Here is a 16260-nt window from a genome sequence, read left to right on the forward strand (position 1 = left end):
CTCACCTCGGATGGTTTTTATCCCCTCCGGGGTTGGGAATTTCAGCAACTGATGCAATGTTGAGGGCACGGCCCTCATGCTGTGTATCCAAGGCCTACCCAGCAGTGCGTTATACTTCATGTCCCCTTCGATCACATAGAACACCGTTTGTTGGATAGCGTCATCAATGTTCACCGGCAACTAGATCTCCCCCTTTGTGGTTTCGCTCGGCATGTTGAACCCGCTGAGTACCCGAGCTACCGGCACGATCTGATCGAGCAGCCCCAGCTGTTCGACCATTCTCCACCGGATGATGTTGGCCGAGCTACCTGGGTCAATCAAAATACGTTTAACCTAAATTTTAAAGATGAGTATAGAAATTACCAATGCATCATTATGCGGTTGAATGATGCCTTTTGCATCCTCGTTGCTGAAAGAGATAGAACCCTCGGGTAAATAATCCCGACTGCGTTTTTCGCGAACAACAGAAACCTTGGCCCGTTTCATCACCGGCCCTCGAGGGGCATCGGTACCCCCAACTATCATGTTGATTATATGCTGGGGTTCTACTGGCTCGGCCCTTTTATGAGTCTCCCTTTCCTTGTAGTGACTTTTGGCTCGTTCACTCAGCAATTCTCGGAGATGACCATTCTTCAGCAACCGGGCTACCTCATCTCTTAGCTGGCGACAATCCTCGGTTCTGTGACCATGGGTTCCATGGTATTCACACACCATGCTTGGGTCCCGTTGGCCCGGATCCGACCTTAGAGGTCTTGGCCATCTTACATCCGATATACGGCCAATAGTAGAGACGAGGCCCGAGGTGCTGACGTTGAAGTCGTACTCTGATATTTTAGGCAAATCCTTGTTGCCGGCAGAGCTTCCGGCATCGCTCCTGAATGAGAGACCCCGACTGTTCGAAGGGCGCTCGACCCGTTTATCACCCCGACTAGAGAAATGGCTCGGGCCAACCCTGGATTTCTCGGACCTAAAACTTGGTTTCTCCGAATGAGAATATGGCTGATACCTTTCCTTCGACGATCTGTCCTCCGGTTCATAATTTTTCCTTGGTCTCTCAAAACTTTTGTTCATATTTATTGGCCCCGGGGGAAGCTCGAGTTGGTCATCCTCCACCCGAATCTTCGACTCATATAGGTTATGGACATCAGCCCATGTCACAGCCTCGTACTCCAGCAAGCTTTCCTTTAATTTGAACGAAGCCGTTGAGCTCCGAACATTGAGCCCCTTTGTGAAAGCTTGGGCAGCCCATTCCTCCGGAATCGGGGGGAGCTCCATCCGTTCCCTTTGGAATCGGTTGACAAACTCACGCAGTAATTCATCGTCTCTCTGGGCAATACGGAAAATATCCGCCTTACGGGCCTGCACCTTCTTGGCGCCGGCGTGAGCTTTTATGAAGGCATTGACTAGCATTTCGAAAGAAGTGATCGAATGCTCGGGCAAATGGTTGTACCACGTCAATGCTCCTTTTGACAGAGTTTCCCCGAACTTTTTCAGCAATACCGATTCAATTTCGTCTTCCTCCATGTCATTGCCTTTTATAGCGCAGGTGTATGAGGTCACGTGTTCGTGTGGATCCGTTGTGCCATCATATTTCTGGATATCCGGCATTTTGAACCTCTTCGGAATCAATTTCGGAGCCGCACTCGGAGGAAAAGGCCTTTGGATGTACCTTTTCGAGTCCGACCCTTTCAGCAAAGGCGGGGCCCCCGGGATTTGATCCACCCGAGAGTTGTACGTTTCGACCCTCTTTTCGGTCGAGTCTACCCGCTTTGCCAAAGTTTCGAGCATTTTTAGAACCTCGGTGGAGGAACCAGCTCCGGATCCATTGCTCTCAACAACCCGTGCCTCATCCCTTCTGGGTTCAGCAACACCGCTCGTCTTCTCTGGGGTCGTTGTGTCCCTTCTGGTTTGCAACTGGGCAATTGCAATTCCTTGTTCGGCAATCGCTGCTCTCTGTTCCTGCAACATTTCAAAAATAAGACGTAAGTCAATATTGTCATTAGGTGTATCCGGTTCTTTCCGGCCCTGTGTCCGGGACAAAGTAATAGAATTGTGAGTATTTAGAGGATCAGTGGCCGGTTGGGCGGTGTTCTCCTGGTCCACGGTGTTTTGCCGGTTGAGGCCCTCCCTTGAATTAACGGGGTTCGGGTCAGTGGGGTTTGGTAATCCTCGTAGCCCGCTGCCTTCATTTTCTGCCACAATCTCGTTGTTGTTGACGTGACCAGATTGTCCACTGTCAGCCATTTGGTCCGTTTTTTCAGAGACGAACAGAAGATATTTTTGAATTTGACGGGTAAGATAGAGATCAAGATCAAAGACCACTATTATCCTAGCCCCACGATGGGCGCCAAGCTGTTTATCCCGAATTTGGATAATCAATTAAATTTGTGAGAGGGTATAGGATATATGGTCAAGTCTCAATCTATTTGGTGGAACAAAGTTATATATATATGGATATGATATGAAGAAAGCAATAAGGATCGGAGATTAGCTATAGACTGATATGTCTACTAATATACGAGCATCACTTAATCATACAAGTTAAGGGTGAACACCACGAATTCGAATCAAAATACGTTATAGAGAGAGATTTGTATATATTTTCTAGCACAAAATGTTCTTGATATGAATGAGTCAACCCCCCAAAAGTAGAGCAATGAGCCCCATTTATAGCATTGCCCCATGGGCTTCATACAACATGAGAAAACTAAAAAATAAAGAAAAAACTTTGAAATGGATTAGGTTGGGTTAGGTTGGCCGTACGGTCTGACACCCGTACGGCTGACAGTTGAACATGGCAGGACGTTATCGACGCGTGGCAATCGCGCAACGGACCTTACCGGACCAACGATCACGATCAAACGGACTAACGGCCACGATCAAACGGAGGAACGACCGTGATCAACCCGGCTATGGGAAAGTCGGACCAATCAATGTTCTCCCCTTTCCTCGGTTCAAGCACTCCTCCGATCCAGAAAGTAAATCTCCATACCCGTGTTGATCTTTTCCCTCACCGATCTCACCGGTCTAACATATATCCGATTTTTACCTTATACAGTTATAAAATAAGTATTATCTCTGGGGAGCACCAGTCCACGAGTTATAACAGATTCCTAACAAAGAGAGAATGAGTCGTAAGTCGAACCAGATTGTTTTATTATTATTTGAAATATTCTATCCAAGACTCACCTGAAGTCTTTTTCTGCCACCACTGTCTACAAATTCATGTTGACTAGAGCCCGTTTGGATTGACTTATAAGTTGCTTATAAGTTACTTATAAGCTGTTTTCAGCTTTTTTGAGTGTTTGACTGGCCAGCTTAAAGTCATTTTGTGCTTAAAATAAGCTCAAAAAAATAATTGGGCTCATTTGACTTAGCTTATCTAAAGCAGCTTATAAACTGAAAACAGCTTACAAGCAAAAAAAAATAAGTTAGACTATCCAACTTATTTTTTTAGCTTATAAGCTGCAAACAACTTATAGGTATAAGCCTATCCAAACAGGCTCATAAGGAGATATACAAATGGAAAAACAAATATATATAGGAAAATATACACCCATAAAAATCACAATCCAAATAGCTATATCCATTTTTATAGTTCATCGACAAAGTAAAAATAATTGAAAACTTGCAAATAATCACTTTTTTGGCTAATCAAATGATTTAATCAACAAACTCTATTTACAATACATAGGACATATTTGTAAAAAAAAATAAAGCAGCATAGACATTAATAGGCACTATGGTCTTTCCAAAATCCACATCTAAGCTCTGCAAAAATACATTAATTAATGGAAAAATTAGAGGGGGGAAAGCGAGCGAGCACACACACAAAAAAAAAAAAAACATTATTCAGCAAGGAATTCACTCGAAGAATTTAATTCAAGATTAACTATGCATAAAGAGCAAAACAGTGGAAAGAATATGAAAGCGTAGCCATTTTCTAAAAGAATGAAACATCACCCCTGATATTATAACAACTTGATTATAAGAAGACAGGACTGACTATATCAATGAAAATGGTTTCATCAGCTTGCCCAAGAAATAAACAATAAGCTTATCTAGGAAATGAGTGGGCATGTAAACAACGTACCTCCGAATAAATTGATGGGGTAGGGATCCAGTGGCGGAGCCACATGCATTTAAGGGCTCTTCGCCGAAAAATTACACTATGTAAATATGAAAAAAGAACTTTTTTATGTATATATACTACTCCTTAGTAAAAATCCTAAGTAAAGCACATAAGGTATTGGATAGGTTGGGGTAATAAACATTGACACTTGTGTTATTTACGATAATGAATACGAAAGATTGGAATAGCAATAACTAAGTTAACTATACTTAAAATAAATGAGAGAAAAAAATAGAGGGGAAGCAAAAAAAAGGGGGAGAAAAAAGATTGAATTGACTGAATGAAGAAAGGGAATAGAAAGAAGCCAAAAAGAGAAATTCTTGGCCAAAGAGCCAAAGAACTATGCCACGCCTCATATTATAAACCAGAATATGTACTCCAACAACAACAACATACCCAGTGTAATCTCATACGTAATCATGTAAGTGGGGTCTGAATTGGGTACGTAGAATGTGCACAGACCATTACCCTACTTTGGTAGGTAGAGAGACTGTTTCCGGTGTTGCACCCTATTTTTACCAAGGCTAAACAAAGCACAACTTATGGAGCTCTGAAATAATTAATTATGTACAGAGTCGCCACCTAGCATTTAAGGTATACTAGGGTACCTATAAATTATTAATATATGCAGCTTAACATGGTCTACGAAAATAAGTGAGATTCTAGGTAAGGGTTCAAATTATTCCGAAGGGAAGGTGTTAGACATCCTTCAGAATCCACAAATGTGGTTCCCGGCTGGACCAATTTAACTATACGAGGGATGTGTAAAAAGGCTTGATTATTATTTACAAAAATTAATAAAATTTAGACTAAAGAATAACTAATATGACTATTCACATAAATAATCATGCAATACGTATTTTATACATATGTGATATAATAATTATTTTAAAAAAAAAAGTTATGTGCAACTTAGAAGTTTAGGTATGTGAAAAGAGTATAAGGAATGAACATGAAATTACTCAAGGTAAGTTAACTAATTTAACTAGCCTAAGTATGTACGCCTAATCAATTAATTATGAGAGTATATTCTAAAGCCTAAATATTGAGGCAAATCACCCTATTTATTTACTTAAGTGTGCTAAGCTATTGAATTAAAACTCTAGCAAAACATGATAACTATAAGAATATTAGCTACGAAAAATAATAACTGCCTAATATTAATTTGTCTAAAACACATAAAATTTAAATCACCTAAGCAGATCATAAATAAATACCACCAACTTGCACCCTAAAAAGTAAAGTTTCACTATATTTTATGCTTGCATAATTTAAGAATGTAAAAAATATATATAAATAAAGAATTTAAGAAGCTATTTGAACTTCTTTTGAGTGTCATCTTCAAAAAGTAACTCCAGATACCTGTATGAGACTTAATAAAATGTTAGTAAGAGAATAAATAATTATCGGATGAATTAAAAAAAAAACAATGAATAAACTTAAAATAAAAATCCGTCTTTGTACACGGAAGGCCTTGGAAATCGACGGAAATTTCTTCATCGGCCACGTGGGCTACGAACATTGGAAAGGCGACAAATCATCATATATCTTGATTTGCAATTGAATTGCTCAAACAATCTATAATCAGAATAGCTGTGCTCAAATTTTTGTGCCAATACTTGATGGAATTTCTAGCTTAATCCTAAAAAAGCCTTGTGATATTGCAGATTCCAAAGAACCCCACCAATAAAAACTTGTTTTTTTTTTCTGTAATTAAACTTCAAACGATCAAAAATTCTGAAATTGGCAGAGAAAAGATAAAAAAAAAAAAAAAAAAAAAAACGGAGCAAATTTATATGAAAGCTGATGCATCTATCATTTGATCCACCAAAATATTGAAAACCCAAAAGCCAAATAAGGCTCAAACATAAGAGATGAAGAAAAATAGAATAAACAGTGATCAAACTAGATCTCAAAAAGTAACAGAATTATTTATTAATCAGCCCAGAAATAGCAATGTCATCACTGCCCTTTTGAAAAAAAAAATGGAATCTTTATAGCAATATCATCATTGCTCCTTAGAAAGACAACATCTTTTGCATAGCCATTTAGTGGCCACGTGAAATGGAACAGAGGGATTATTACAACTGTTATTGTTGTTATCAACACTACATCAATGGCAACAACTTTTATTTATTTATTATTTCTTTGGGGGATATTTCAGAAGTACTATCAAAAGGAGGCTGGTCGGTGGGAGATGGAAAAATGGAAGATGTGGGGTGTGTGAATTGGTGGAGATGGGCAGCTGTTGGGTTGGAGAAATAAGGAGGTGGAGATGGGCGGCTGTTTGAGAGAAAGGGAGGCGAAGTGGGGAGAGAAGTGGCGGGGAAGAGGGCTGGCGGCGGTTTGTGGGGGGAAAGGGAGAAGATGTTTAGGGTTTAGGGGAGAGAGAGGGATGGGCCAAATCTGAAAATTAGCCCCCTTTTCCTTATAACGTGAACAAATTCTACTTTGTGTCCAAAAAAGAATAATGAAGCCATACTCCTTTGTCCCCAACCCATCACCTCAATCAGCTTTTTTCTTTAAAAAAAGGTGATGAGAGCTTGACTTGATCGAATTTTACTCTGCGTTTAAAAATTGATTGCTCCGATTTTCTCTGAACTGTCGGGCTGCACTAAAAATATAATTAATTAATACATGTATAAATAATAGCGTAAGTATAAAATATAAATATTAATGTGCAAGATATAAAAAATGTATTTCTATAAAATTAAGAAACAATTATTAATTCCACGAAAATGGTAGTATTGTGCTATACATGTGAAAAATAATAATTCTTAAAAAATGACAATAAATTGATAAAATTTCCAAAATAAGGACAATATCAATAAATATATATAAAAAATGTAAAAAATGTGTAAAAATGTAATTCGTGCTCTTTAACGAATCAGGGCCCCCAAAACGTTAATTTTAAGCACGTCGAGCCAAAATTAGGTGTCAACAACTTGTCCCTCTTCGACCGGAGACGATGAAAGAGTTTTCGGACGAAGACGTTGACATGTAACCTATTTTGGCTCGACAAAGAATTGCTAAAAGGATATGTACGGAGAAAGAGGCCAGACGTTGGCAGAGCTTTGACAATACTCTCAATTTGTCGGCAAGGTTGCGATAAAAAGAAAAAAAATTATAAAAGGGGAAGGATTGTTCAGGGCCGAGAAAAAAAACGCTCGCATACCCACGCCATCGCTTCCAAAATTGCCCCAGTATCGAGCTACGAGATGCTGGGGGTGCAAGATTATATACTTGCTGGGGAAAGAATGATTCTCACCCCGATGTGACCGAACTCTGCATAGAGCTTCCTACATATCTCGTCAATCACGAGAATCAGGTCAATGTAGTTCGAAAGGTGATAACTAATGGACGCTGTGGCAAATTTTGATCGTCCAATCAAAATTTTGCCCCAGTGTTGTTAGAATGGTCCTAGCAAAGTGTAGGATGAAGAACGGTCGTGCTATGTAACGCCTTTGCTTCGGCGAAGAATGCAGGTGCAGTGCAATGTGGCTGCGAGCATACGCAGGGGCATTTGAAAATAATTAAGCAATGCAGGTGCGGTGCAATGCGGCTGCGAGCATACGCAGGGGCATTTGAAAATAATAAAGCAATGCAGGTGCAGTGCGATGCCTTATGCAGAAATTTTCAAGGGGGCGGTGCGAAACCCATGCAACATGAAAGGCGGTGCGCGGCCTTATGCAGAGATTTCCAAGGGCGGTGCGCAGCCTTGTGTAGAAATTTTCAAAAGGGCGGTGCATGGCCCATGCAACATGAAAGGCAGTGCGCGGCCTTATGCAGAGATTTCCAAGGGCGGTGCGCAGCCTTATACAGAAATTACAAAGGGCGGTGCATGGCCCATGTAACATATGAAAGCGATGCAAAGGGCGGTGCGCAGCCCATGCATCATATGAAAGGCGGTGCTCAGCCTTATGCAGAAATTACAAAGGGCGGTGCATGGCCCATGTAACATATGAAAGCGATGCAAAGGGCGGTGCGCAGCCCATACATCATATGAAAGGCGGTGCTCAGCCTTATGCAGAAATTACAAAGGGCGGTGCATGACCCATGTAACATATGAAAGACGGTAAGCAACCTTATGCAGAAATTTAAATGGGCAGTGCGCAGCCCATGCAACATGAAAGGCGGTGCTCAGCCTTATGCAGAAATTACAAAGGGCGGTGCGCAGCCCATGCAAAAATTACAAAAGGGCGGTGCACATCCCATGCAACATATGAAAGGCAGTGCTCAGCCTTATGTAGAAAATAGAAAGGGCGGTGCGCAGCCCAGGCAACATATGAAAGGCGGTCTCAGCTTTATACAGAGATTACAAAGGGCGATGCATGGCCCATGTAATATATGAAAGCGATGCGAAGGGCGGTGCGCAGCCCGTGCATCGTATGAAAGGCGGTGCTCAGCCTTATGCAGAAATTACAAAGGGCGGTGCATGGCCCATGTAATATATGAAAGCGATGCGAAGGGCGGTGCGCAGCCCGTGCATCGTATGAAAGGCGGTGCTCAGCCTTATGCAGAAATTACAAAGGGCGGTGCATGGCCCATGTAACATATGAAAGCGATGCGAAGGGCGGTGCGCAGCCCGTGCATCATATGAAAGGCGGTGCTCAGCCTTATGCAGAAATTACAAAGGGCGGTGCATGGCCCATGTAACATATGAAAGCGATGCGAAGGGCGGTGCACAGCTTGTGCATCATATGAAAGGCGGTGCTCAGCCTTATGCAGAAATTACAAAGGGCGGTGCATGGCCCATGTAACATATGAAAGCGATGCGAAGGGCGGTGCGCAGCCCGTGCATCGTATGAAAGGCAGTGCTCAGCCTTATGCAGAAATTACAAAGGGCGGTGCATGGCCCATGTAACATATGAAAGCGATGCAAAGGGCGGTGCGCAGCCCATGCATCATATGAAAGGCGGTGCTCAGCCTGATGCAGAAATTACAAAGGGCGGTGCATGGCCCATGTAACATATGAAAGCGATGCAAAGGGCGGTGCGCAGCCCATGCATCATATGAAAGGCGGTGCTCAGCCTTATGTAGAAATTACAAAGGGCGGTGCATGGCCCATGTAACATTTGAAAGGCGGTGAGCAACCTTATGCAGAAATTTAAATGGGCTGTGCGCAGCCCATGCAACATGAAAGGCGGTGCTCAGCCTTATGCAGAAATTACAAAGGGCGGTGCATGGCCCATGTAACATATGAAAGCGATGCAAAGGGCGGTGCGCAGCCCATGCATCATATGAAAGGCGGTGCCCAGCCTTATGCAGAAATTACAAAGGGCGGTGCATGGCCCATGTAACATATGAAAGTGATGCAAAGGGCGGTGCGCAGCCCGTGCATCGTATGAAAGGCGGTGCTCAGCCTTATGCAGAAATATTAAAGGGCGGTGCACAGCCCATGCAACATGTGAAAGGCGGTGCTCAGCCTTATGCCAAAATTACAAAAGGCGGTGCACAGCCCATGCAACATATGAAGGCGGTGCTCAGCCTTATGCAGATGCAGTACAATGCAGCTGCGAGCATACGCAGGGGCATTTGAAAAATAAATAAAGCAATGCAGGTGTGGAAGATAACGCCTTTGCTTCGGCGCGAACGAAGTGCAGAAGGTAAGGTCCTTGGGCCATGAAATGGTGCCTTTAGGCGATGAGAATGATGCCTTTAGACTATGACGCCCTCGGTGTCCTATTGTGGGGCTGGACGAGCCAATGCAGTGTCCTACTGTGGGGCTGGCCGAGCCCGTGCCTTTTCTCTCGAAATGCGCCATTGGTGGAATTTTTGAGGGCCCCCTTAAAAATTCTGTCCCAGTGTAGAAAACAAACAAAAATTTGCATACTTTCCGCGAAATGCGATGTGCACTTGCGGGTTTTTTTTTTTTTTTTTTAAGGCACAAAAATGTTCTCCCAATTTCATGCTTCAGCGAAAAAATACGAGGATCTTTCATGGTAAGACCAGATGTCGATACCTCGCAGATTTAGTAACAACACAACAACATTGAACTATATTTACTGTGCAACGATAAAAAACAAAATTAAGAAAAATAGCAAAATCATGGGAGCAAAATCTAGCAAAATGATTTTTTTTTAATAACAATGATTTATATAACATGCCTCAACTTCAATTGGTACGAACAATTAGTATTGTGCATAAGAATTCGCCATTATTTATCGTCCAACAAACCAAGATCGACTTATTGGCAATTTCTACAGCTTCAAGTGGTACCTCAAACATACCTAAGGATCGACAAGATTGGTTTATTTTGCTTCAAACAAGGATTATGAACTATACCTATCCTCATGTTTCAAGTGCCCTCACTAGAAAGAAAGTCACTTTTCACACATATTCAGTATTTTTGAACTTTGGGACATCTAGAGAAGTACACTCAAACTGAGAAAGATGTTCAATGCTTGCAATTGTGATACCATAAGCTTGGCCGTCATGTAAGTATCCACTAATGAGAGAAACCTTAGCATAGAATCACGTAGGGCTTGTTATGGGGTTGTAATGTAGGCTTGGGAAAAGGGTACGATATTATTTAGGTAAGGAGTGACTAATCCTTCCCTAAGCGTTGCGCTATGTCTGTGCTTAGTATTTGTGTGCTCTGACGCTGATCTACTTTGTTTTATTGTCCTTTTCTTTTGTACTTGTGCGACCTCTTTTGCAAGTTAAAACCCCTTTTTTTTTGAGTTTAGGGTTGCAAGCCCCCCCCCCCCCCCCCCTTTTTTGTTTTTTTGAGTTTAGGGTTGCATGCCCGAGACTCTGTGGGGATTAAGAGAATTGACCTGGGTTGCACGCCCGAGGTCTTGATAGTAATTCCAGATTGTATGCCTGAGTGTAAAAAATAAAAATAAATAACGGGTTAGATGTCCGAGATCCCTAATGACTGAGTTTTTTTTTATTTTTTTTATTTTTTTTATGTGTGGTCTCCTTCTTGCTTTGGAGGTCATTCTTAGCCTTTTTTTTGCTGGGACGGTCGAATCCCTTTTTTTTTTTTTTTTTTTTGAAGCTTCAGCTCAGATCTCTATCCGTAGTTGCACGTTTTTTTAGTACGCTCAGGGAGGTTGGGCCAAGAGAGAGATAGTGCATGTAAGCACTCATAAATGGTATAGGCTTATGATGTGGTGGTCAAATAAAAGGCTTTAGGCTCAAAGGGCGAATGCTAGGGATAATGTCATTTGGTAGGCTAGAAAGGCTCAAACGGGTCAAAGAAGGCCTACGATCCTTTTCTATGCTGAGTGTTACTCATAATTTCGCCTCAACAGACATTCAGGCCAAGTTCTAGATCACAATGCAATGCAATTGAACGCTATCTAAAGCTCACCACACAATGCCCAGGAAACATTGAGGTTGGTTTTGTTCTTGTCTTACAAGCATGCAATAGAATTTTTCAAGTGTCACTTAAGGTGTGAATGAGAGGTACCAAAAGAATCTATGGTTTACCACAAAGTCAGTCCTCTATATCATATTGATTATCACTTGTTTATTTCATATGCACATTCTAACTGTGTTAGTACCAACCAAGTCAAAGATACGAAACTAAAAAATATTTTTGTATTTTTCTTTAAATTTTTGAATAAGGAGTACCGAACCCGAGAAGGGTTGCCTACGTATCTCATCTTAGATGAGAATCAGGTGCGCGTAGTTCGTTCAGATAGGATAGAAAGAAATAAAATAGTTTTGTGATTTTTCAAAATAAAGGTTTTTTTTTGTGATTTTTTAAATAATGATTTTTTTTGTGATTTTTTGAATAATGAATTTTTTTGTGATTTTTTGAATAATGAATACCGAACCCAAAAGGGCTGTCTACGTATCTCATCAAAGAAGAGAATCAGGTGTGCGTAGTTCTTGCAGATAGGGTATAAAATGCATGATTGAAGAAAAAATATTTTACAAAATGCAGGGTTCAACACAAGTCAACTAAAAATAGTTAGATAAAGTGCTAAGATAGTGCAAAGCAAATAACACAATATTTATTTAAAAACAAAACATGTAACAAATAAAGAGTACGTGAAAAATGAAAAGAATGTTCGAAATAAAGGATAAAATTCAACCTAGCTAAAAACAACTGCAAAATGGAATGTACAGTAACCTAAGAATTCTAAGAGTTGGTTTTCCTATGACACAAGGCTCCCCCAAGCGGACAACTTGAGAGTGGAAAGTCCGTGGCCGTCGACTGCACCGCCGATCGACTAAATCCACAAGATCGATCCAACTAAAAGGGTAATTTAGTAGTGCATGGCCGCGAACCGCGAAACCGCTTTAAGTGTGTGAATTTGTGTGAATTTTCCAGGAGTGGAGGAAATATGAACGGAATGTCATTTTATATAAACCGATAACACATATGAATATTAATATAAAACCCCAAAAAGATAGCAATTAAAGAGAAACAGTAAAAGCAAGATGCATAATTTACAATAAAATAAAAATTGGATATGGTAAATAAAACTTGTTAGTAAAATAAAGGCAATAATACAATGTATGAAATTAAAAGCAGATATGTACGTAAACAAATAAGCGAACAAGGGGAAGGATATACATGGCGAATAAATACAGGCAAATAAAATAATAAACAAAGACTCAAATAAAAATAACATACCTCGAATAACAAATTGAGTCCATATGGTTAGAACCTATGTGTCCCGAGCAGAGTCGCCATGTTGTTGCACCCTATTTTTACCAAGGCTAAACAAAGCACAACTTATGGAGCTCTGAAATAATTAATTATGTACAGAGTCGCCACCTAGCATTTAAGGTATACTAGGGTACCTATAAATTATTAATATATGCAGCTTAACATGGTCTACGAAAATAAGTGAGATTCTAGGTAAGAGTTCAAATTATTCCGAAGGGAAGGTGTTAGGCATCCTTCAGAATCCACAAATGTGGTTCCCGGCTGGACCAATTTAACTATACGAGGGATGTGTAAAAAAGCTTGATTATTATTTACAAAAATTAATAAAATTTAGACTAAAGAATAACTAATATGACTATTCACATAAATAATCATGCAATACGTATTTTATACATATGTGATATAATAATTATTTTAAAAAAAAAAAGTTATGTGCAACTTAGAAGTTTAGGTATGTGAAAAGAGTATAAGGAATGAACATGAAATTACTCAAGGTAAGTTAACTAATTTAACTAGCCTAAGTATGTACGCCTAATCAATTAATTATGAGAATATATTCTAAAGCCTAAATATTGAGGCAAATCACCCTATTTATTTACTTAAGTGTGCTAAGCTATTGAATTAAAACTCTAGCAAAACATGATAACTATAAGAATATTAGCTACGAAAAATAATAACTGCCTAATATTAATTTGTCTAAAACACATAAAATTTAAATCACCTAAGCAGATCATAAATAAATACCACCAACCTGCACCCTAAAAAGTAAAGTTTCACTATATTTTATGCTTGCATAATTTAAGAATGTAAAAAAAAATATATAAATAAAGAATTTAAGAAGCTATTTGAACTTCTTTTGAGTGTCATCTTCAAAAAGTAACTCCAGATACCTGTATGAGACTTAATAAAATGTTAGTAAGAGAATAAATAATTATCGGATGAATTAAAAAAAACAATGAATAAACTTAAAATAAAAATTCGTCTTTGTACACGGAAGGCCTTGGAAATCGACGGAAATTTCTTCATCGGCCACGTGGGCTACGAACATTGGAAAGACGACAAATCATCATATATCTTGATTTGCAATTGAATTGCTCAAACAATCTATAATCAGAATAGCTGTGCTCAAATTTTTGTGCCAATACTTGATGGAATTTCTAGCTTAATCCTCAAAAAGCCTTGTGATATTGCAGATTCCAAAGAACCCCACCAATAAAAACTTGTTTTTTTTTTTCTGTAATTAAACTTCAAACGATCAAAAATTCTGAAATTGGCAGAGAAAAGATAAAAAAATAAAAAATAAAAAAAATGGAGCAGATTTATATGAAAGCTGATGCATCTATCATTTGATCCACCAAAATATTGAAAACCCAAAAGCCTAATAAGGCTCAAACATAAGAGATGAAGAAAAATAGAATAAACAGTGATCAAACCAGATCTCAAAAAGTAACAGAATTATTTATTAATCAGCCCAGAAATAGCAATGTCATCACTGCCCTTTTGAAAAAAAAAATGGAATCTTTATAGCAATATCATCACTGCTCCTTAGAAAGACAGCATCTTTTGCATAGCCATTTAGTGGCCACGTGAAATGGAACAGGGGGGTTATTACAACTGTTATTGTTGTTATCAACACTACATCAATGGCAACAACTTTTATTTATTTATTATTTCTTTGGGGGATATTTCAGAAGTACTACCAAAAGGAGGCTGGTCGGTGGGAGATGGAAAAATGGAAGATGTGGGGTGTGTGAATTGGTGGAGATGGGCAGCTGTTGGATTGGAGAAATAAGGACGTGGAGATGGGCGGCTGTTTGAGAGAAAGGGAGGCGAAGTGGGGAGAGAAGTGGCGGGGAAGAGGGCTGGCGGCGGTTTGTGGGGGGAAAGGGAGAAAATGTTTAGGGTTTAGGGGAGAGAGAGGGATGGGCCAAATCTGAAAATTAGCCCCCTTTTCCTTATAACGTGAACAAATTCTACTTTGTGTCCAAAAAAGAATAATGAAGCCATACTCCTTTGTCCCCAACCCATCACCTCAATCAACTTTTTTCTTTAAAAAAAGGTGACGAGAGCTTGACTTGATCGAATTTTACTCTGCGTTTAAAAATTGATTGCTCCGATTTTCTCTGAACTGTCGGGCTGCACTAAAAATATAATTAATTAATACATGTATAAATAATAGCGTAAGTATAAAATATAAATATTAATGTGCAAGATATAAAAAATGTATTGCTATAAAATTAAGAAACAATTATTAATTGCACGAAAATGGTAGTATTGCGCTATACATGTGAAAAATAATAATTCTTAAAAAATGACAATAAATTGATAAAATTTCCAAAATAAGGACAATATCAATAAATATATATAAAAATTTAAAAAATGTGTAAAAATGTATTTCGTGCTCTTTAACGAATCAGGGCCCCCAAAACGTTAATTTTAAGCACGTCGAGCCAAAATTAGGTGTCAACATCCGGTAGACCCTCGGCTCAGGGGCGGAGCCAGTAAGGGCCAAGGGAGTTCATCCGAACCCCGAGCCCCTTCGGCGAAAAATTACATTGTATATACAAGGTGAAAATTATTATTTTTATATATATAGTAGATGTTGAACCCCCTTGACTTCTTCATTTGTCTACTTCTTTATATCTTTGAACCCCCTTAATTAAAATCCTGGCCCCGGCACTGCTTCGGCTCAAGGAAAAACATTTTGTAAAGCAGGTTGGAAAAGGAAATATAACTTAAGTGAACAAAATTATATTATCCCTCCGTCTCAAATTATCTGTCATAATTTCTAAAAAATAGTTGTCTCAAATTATTTATTTTTTAGAAGTTCAAGAGAAAATTAATTATTTTTTTTTCATTTCACCCTTAGTAATTACTGTTCTTGAAGACTACAAGCACCTCAATTATGGGTTGATATTATGATTGGACAAATAGCAATGAAGGGTAAGTTAGTTAAAAAACCCTCCTAATTAATATTTCCTAAGAGGGTGAAAAAAGAGAACCACGACAGATAATTTGACATGGAAGGAGTATAATATACCCTGGACTACATGATTTAGAGCATCTCATTTTTACCCTCGTCGATATCAAAATGGCTCACTTTTGCCCTTCTGGGCTAACGACAATAGTATAAAGGATAAATTTAGATCATTTGTAAGTTCAAGGGAAAATGTGGATCATCCGCAAAGTTTAAAGACAAACTATTTACTTCTCTCCTACCTAGCTAGAAGCAAAGAATATTTGGTTGTTTTAACTAAAAGATTTCCTACAATTTTACATAGCAACTATTTCGAATTTAGTTTGGATAAATCAAATAAAGAACGTCGAAAGACAACAAAAAATCATAATTAAGTTAGGATTAAATCCAAAAATGATCAACGTTGCAGTTCCAGCTAACATGATTTGCAGCTTACAGGAGACGAAATTTGAAGCATGCTAAAAAATGTTTATTCTGTATACGGTAAAAACCGGATGTATGCAAGACCGATGAGATCGGGGA

The 16260-nt window shown here is 39.2% G+C and overlaps 1 protein-coding gene across 1 annotated transcript; it reads right to left on the reverse strand.

Moving 5' to 3' along the window:
• Positions 1-302: 302 nt before the first annotated feature.
• On the reverse strand, positions 303-14872 carry LOC132645263 (uncharacterized). Its single transcript, XM_060362161.1, has 2 exons — positions 12726-14872; positions 303-6741 (listed from the first exon to the last, which is right to left on the reverse strand). Exon 2 carries the CDS (start codon positions 2242-2244, stop codon positions 334-336), a length of 1911 nt encoding a protein of 636 aa, XP_060218144.1. The 5' UTR covers positions 2245-6741; positions 12726-14872; the 3' UTR covers positions 303-333.
• Positions 14873-16260: the final 1388 nt, after the last annotated feature.

Source organism: Lycium barbarum, chromosome 6 (genome assembly GCF_019175385.1).
Source record: "Lycium barbarum isolate Lr01 chromosome 6, ASM1917538v2, whole genome shotgun sequence".
In the NCBI taxonomy this organism is placed as follows: domain Eukaryota; kingdom Viridiplantae; phylum Streptophyta; class Magnoliopsida; order Solanales; family Solanaceae; genus Lycium; species Lycium barbarum.

Coding starts and splice junctions, on each gene's coding strand:
- LOC132645263 (XM_060362161.1), bottom strand. CDS start 2,244: ATGGCTGACAGTGGACAATCTGGTCACGTCAACAACAACGAGATTGTG.